The 6,215-nt window shown below is 49.9% G+C and overlaps 1 protein-coding gene across 1 annotated transcript in view; it reads right to left on the bottom strand.

The window, feature by feature from the left end:
- The window catches only part of SIGLEC15 (sialic acid binding Ig like lectin 15), a 27,625-nt gene that overhangs the window by 17,255 nt on the left and 4,155 nt on the right, over positions 1 to 6,215 (bottom strand). Inside the window, 2 exon segments of the mRNA XM_027770262.1 lie at positions 1 to 137; positions 527 to 586. Coding sequence (XP_027626063.1) covers positions 1 to 137; positions 527 to 586 — 197 coding nt within the window.

Below are 6,215 nucleotides of genomic sequence, written 5' to 3'. Positions count from 1 at the left end.
CGCGCGCCAGTGGGCGGTCAGCGGCCCGTCGTAGTGGCGATGAGGATGCGTGAAGGTGCAGGGCAGCACGGCCGCCTCGCCAGCCGCCGCGCTCACCTCGGCCGGCACCTGCATGGACCAGCGCTGCGCCGGCGCGCCTGCGGGCGGGATTGGGGGCGCGGTGTTGGGCCAGAGGTTGGGCGGCACTATGGGCACCCTCTCAGGACATAGGAGGCTCCACCCGAGCGAGCCTGGACACCCCAGGACTCAGGAATGGCTTTCCCACCCCAGGGGTCCTGAACCCTAGCCAGTGACTGAGAATCATCTCCTGAGTCCTGTATTCTAGCGATTGAAGAGATGCTGAACCTGCCCACTTTTCCCTGGGACCCTGCGCCTTATACTGATGGGGCTGCCACCTCACCTATAGGCCCAGGGAGCCCATATTCTCCCCCTTACTGTTTTGCACGTGAATACCTGCCCTGCCCGGTATCCCATGGTTACAGCAGTCCCAAGACCCCCAAGGTGGCGACAATATAAAAGCCCTTACTGTGCGCCTCTGTGTTGAGCAGGTTGCCGGTAGTATCTCTTTTAGTTCTCACGAGTGATCCTAGAGGTAAGCATAGGAAAAGACTGAGACACAGAGACGCTGAGTGATTGAAGTCACACAGCTAGGTCGAGGCAGAGCTGGTGTTCACACTCAGGACGGCCTCACTTCAGAGCCTGCACTCTTGTGCCCCAGAGGACTCCAACACTCCCATCTGCAGGAGGGAAACTGAGGCCCTGTAAAGGGATAGTATTTGCTGAAGCTAACTTGAATCAATGGGTGGATTCTCCTTGAATCCAGGCAACACTAGTGGACTGGGCCCTGAGCAACTTCCCAAAAGGCTAATGCCCAGGCAGAGAACTCAGAGCGCTGGGCTGTTGAGCTGTCTCTTTGCTCTGGGAACTTAGCTCTGGACTTAGTTTCCCCACACCCCACCTTGTGAACCACCGAAATATGGTTGAGCCAGTCCGGGAGCTGAGCTCTGCTTTTAGCTCTCAGAGGTCCGGAAGTCTCCCGCCCCTGTGTTGTTGCAGATGTGTGCTGCTGTGGGTGGATGGGTGCTCTACCTCAGATGATCAGGCCAGGGGTGGGGCCCATGAAGGATGGCTTGCAAGCTGAGGGCTGTGGGGATTTCTGCCCCGAAGTTGGGCTAAATTACCTCTAAGAGCAAAGAATACTAGACTTAAAGTCATTAAAGCTTGATTTCTCCCACTGCTACTGTGTGATTCTGGGCCTTCATTTCTCATTTATAGCAGTGTCTGCTGCTTTTCTCCCCGTGTGCTTCAAAGATCACGTGTCATGGTATATAGGACAAAGCTGAGTAAATTCCAAGCCCTTTGGAAATACAAGGGCTGCTGTAGCAGTCTGTCTAATATCCCTTCTGTAAACCGCACCCCAGGGTGCTGGCTGGGCAAGTTTAGCAACCTCCCTGGGGAGGCCCCACCTCTGGCCTCATGGTCCGAGGCAGAGAACCCACCCTATAGCTTGCCCATACTGTCCCCATCATGGCCCTCCCCAATGCCATCATGGCTCTCCTGGACACAGAAGCCTTCCCTGTTCTAGTGGAAAAGTCGCAGTCCCTCACCTGCCCCATCCCATCATCCCTGCCCTCTTCCTGCCATACGGTGTCCTCACCCAGGTGGCTCCATGCGTGTGCTCAGGTGTGTTGGATCTGCAGGGTGGAGTGAGTCCTACAATGTTGCTTTGGGCTGTGGGATCTGTACTTTTAGTAAAATCTCACTGCGGGCTCTTGGCCCTCTTGCCATCAAGTCAAACCACAAGTTTTTTTTTTTTTTATTCTTTAATCTAAGTGGAGGACTTGACATTTATGGCCATTAAGAGCTTGTTTGCTCAGCTGTTAATCATCAAAAGATCTAGTTCCAATTCGAGAAGCCCTGTCTGAAGGGTTTACTGGCTTAGTACTTCCAGTTGCAGAAAGTATCTCCCGGGGCTTGAGGCTCAGCCCTTACCTCAGTTTCCCTGCTACCTCCCCTTTTTTGTGACTTCAGCCTCCTCAGACCTGCATCTTTCAGGCATCACAGAGCCAGACACTGATTCACCTGTGCTGTTTGCTACTGTGCATTTATCAATTCAGCCGGCACTTATCAGACACCCTCCCATTCTGTCCCAGGCACTGGGATCAAGCTGCAGTGAAAAAGATGAACAAGATATCTTATCAGCCTGCTGGAACTCACAGGTCAGAAAGGGAGGCAGATCTGTGAACACGTAATTACACTGCAGTCCGCGGGTGCTCTGATGACGGACACGAACAATGCTCTTTCTGTCTGAACATGGTTCCTGGCCCACTTTCACTCACCAGCTCCCTCCTATTCATTCTCAGGTCTCTGCAGAATTGTCCTAGGGCAGGAAGCTTCTCCTGAGCCCCAAGCCTGGGGCTGGCATTCCTCTCCGGGCACCAGGGCTGGCAGAGGTACTCCCATAGCACGGGCATTGCCTGTTTAACTGTGTATCTTATTCAGACACCCAGAAGCTCTGGAGGGCAGGGCCCACCATGCTTGCATGGTCCCATTTGAGATGCCGGTGCCCAGCATGGTGCCTGCTACCTAGCCACTGATGTCAAATTGAACTGCTATGTGAGAACAGGAGGGAGGGTAGAGGCTGACATGAAAGGGGGACGGGTGGAGACAGCATGCAGATATCAGGTGGGCAGAGATTGGAGAAACCACGAGCCTTGATGTAGAATTTAGGCAAAGGAAACAGCAGAGTGACACCACGAGGCAATGATAGCGTCACAGAGGATGCAGGGCATGAGGACATAAGGAAGCCAGAGCACCTAGACCTTCTTCATCTCATTAAAAATGCAAAACAACATGGGTTGCTCACATTAGCCTCCTTTTAGAGAACAGCAGCTGGGGCTTACAGAGCCCAAGGACTTATCAAGGTCACTTGCTCAACCAGTAGCAGAGGCAAGGCTTACTCAGGGTTGTTCTGCCTCCTTTGTTCATATTCTTACCTTAATCCTTATGCTCAGTTGCACAAGGATAACAGCCTAATATGGCAACATCCTGAAATGTGATTAAAATGGTAAACCTGGGCCTCTCCCTCTCGGGGTGGGTTTTGCTCTAGGAGCAGGAAGGGAACACAGAAGTCCTTTCACCAAGGGTTTACAATCTTGGCTCCCATCAGAAGATGCATGCTTCCTGTTTACTTGCTGTCAAAAGGGGTTCAAAGAGGCAGGCACCTGGACTCCCGCTTACACCGAGACGTTTGGATGAGCCCACCCAAGAGACTCAAGGTGAGGGTGGGAAGGCTTTGGCAGGAATTGACCAGGGAACAAATAAATGCATTTACGTTGGCAGGAAGCCAAGCTCCTAGCATCCTGTGACATTTACCATCCCCTCTGGCAGCTCATGCCCATCTGCTAAGACAGGGGAGGGATGATTCCTGAGCTAGAACTATGGCCCTTTATTATAGGGTCTTTAATCTTTTGGCCTCAGGCCCACACTCTTCCTGTTGTTTCAAATACCTCCCCTCAATGGCAAGCCACAGGTATGGTGGAAAGCCTGCTGGCTTTGGCACAGCTGGTCCTACGTGACAATCCCACACCTGGCCCCTGTTTCATTAAACTTTTTTTTTTCTTTTTTTTTTTTTTTAAATCAAGTATCTCCGTTTGTGTTTGTGGAGTAAGCTCCTTCACTTACCAAGTGATCTTTGGGCAAGTCACTTAACATTCCAATCTTGAGTTCCTTTGCTGCAAAGGGGGGAATACAGCTCCTTCCTCATAGGATTGAAGATTGAACAAAACTACACGTGAGGACTGAGCGGAATCACACCCAGCACAGTGACTGACACACAGCGAATGCTCCCTGGAAAGGGGTGTGAGCAAGGGGTAGGGTGGCATGCGGAGTGGAGAAGTGCTCGGATAATGTAGCCCAGGGTTAAGACTTCAGTGCCCTGTACCATGTGGAGCGCCATGTGACCATCTTAGACCAGCTCAAGAACAATAGCCCAGTTCTCATCCTTGACCCACCTGGGAGCTACTCATTTATGTTTTCATTTATTTACTCAGTAGATAGTAATATTTAGTGAGAGTTTGCCATGGGCTAGGTTGTGCTGGCTATTGGGGATACAGTGGTAGTGACAATTGGTAACCCTCCTCAGTATGTTGACAGTCTGGCTGCTGCTTAGCCACTATTTGTTTTTAATGTGTACACAGATCTATTCAATAACAAGTTTGTTTATTTAGCTTCTCAGTTCAGGAAAATAAAAATGGAAAGGCTGTAAAGTTTTTTTTTTCATTCGTAGGTCTATTGAAACAGCCAGAATTGCAGCTGACATTCAGTCAAGGAAGGAGGAGGGTTTAGTGAAATAATGAAGACAGCTCAGGGCAGAAGCTGTAAATACAGTACCACAGGGACGGTTTGGAGAAGGGTAGAGCAGAGGGCCTTGAGCCATCATGACAGGCTGGAGTAACAGATATGCACACAGGTGACCTGAGTTCCTATGGATAGGGACGCTGCCACAAGAGGCGTCCTATTTTAGTAGCATGCCACTGGGATGGGTGTCAGGGGTCTGTCTGGGGCCCTGGCCCTGGCTCTGATACTGGCATTGGGCTTTAGGCAAGTACTCATAGCTCTCTAGTCTCAGAAGTTACATCTGTGAAATGATGTCTCTAGGTGTTTACCAGGGTGGCTTTTAAATCTAAAAATCTATATCTGAAGATGATATCTGGATTAAAATAAGGAGGAAGCATTTTAGAAATATGTCAAGCTACAATAAAATGAATGACTTTTTAGTGCTTAGAAATAAGCCTGTAGAGTCAGCAGGTGTGGTGGTTGAGGTGCTGGACTCCCACATGGGCAACCATAGTTCGAGTCCTGGACCCAGCAACTTGAGACTCACATCAGGCACGTGTGTGTGTGTGTGTGTGTGTGTGTGTGCCCAGAATCCTGAGAGGAGAACAGAGGAGAAGGAATTGAGACGTGGCCATCTCCCTTGAAGGATGGTTTCTCACTTTCTCTCTCTGTATCTCTCTCTGTGTCTCCAGTGAGTGCATGTGCCCTATAGCAAAAAATCTCTCTTAAAAAATTAAAATAAGTCTCCAGACAGCCAGAAAACACAACTACTTGGAGAGATGCATCTTGCTTTGATGGTCCCTCTCGGCCTTTTTCTTTAAAAATTTATTTCTGTTCTTCATGAATGAGCACATGTGCATATACATGAGAAAGAAATAGAGGAAGAGAGAGATGGGCACCTTCCATAGGGTCTGGTCATGCCATGATCCTTCAGTCCTTCAGCCTGCCAAGTTTGGGAATTCTTGTACTTGCTTGGCATGTTTCAGGCTAACCAGACTGGGGATTTGAACTGCAGTTGCCATGTGGATTTGGCTTCTGTTTGAGGAGTGCATCACCACTGCACTATGGAGCTAGTCCCCTTCACAGTCTTAATGGACTGTCCACCATAGCTCCCTCTGGGCCTCCTCATGGGGACTGAGCTATACAGGGAAGGGTTTGGGCTGCACATCAGACATAACTACTACATAATCATATCTTGACTCAATTAGGGCGGAACCAGCTGACCCCGGACCTAGCATCTCAAAGCCTACTGCTTGTGGTGCCAGAGTGGGAAGAGAACTCCAGAGAGTGGAACTCAGGGCTACAGAACCTAGGGGATGGGGGCAGTGGCAGAAGGTGCATCTGAACAGTATCAGAAATAGAAAATGTGATTTTACCACAGATGACCAAAGGTGTCTAGCAGGTCCTTGGTGAGGAAGGATGCAAGAATTTGCATGAGCTTCTCTGTGCAGATCATGCATAGAGTGTAATGCTATGCTCCTGACCCATTCCTGTCATGGCTGACATTACCAGTTAATGAGCAGTCAATCCAATGAACTCAACATTCTGTAAAGGGGCTACTCTCTTTAGGGACACTTGGGCATGTTGACATGGTGTCTTCATGGAGTGGCTACAGTGGTGGCCTCGCAAGGTATTGTGGCACCTAGAGGGCCAGAAGAGGGCTACCAGAGGCAAGGAGAGATTTTCTCCTTGGCCATCAGACCTACCCAGTTTGTGCATGGGTTGGCTGGATCATATATACTTTCATCCAATTCCTTCTTCTTGCTCTAGCTCTTTGACTGGGTCTGCACACTGTCAAGATAGGCTAACAGTGGAGAAAAGGTGAGAATGGAGTGAGATCAGGAAGGAGAGGAGGATAATGAAGCAGGAATCTCATC

This window comes from Tupaia chinensis, unplaced genomic scaffold, assembly GCF_000334495.1.
Source record: "Tupaia chinensis unplaced genomic scaffold, TupChi_1.0 Scaffold000119_1, whole genome shotgun sequence".
Classification (NCBI taxonomy): domain Eukaryota; kingdom Metazoa; phylum Chordata; class Mammalia; order Scandentia; family Tupaiidae; genus Tupaia; species Tupaia belangeri.
Note: the sequence above shows the minus strand (reverse complement) of the source record. Positions and strands in the feature narration are given on the sequence as shown.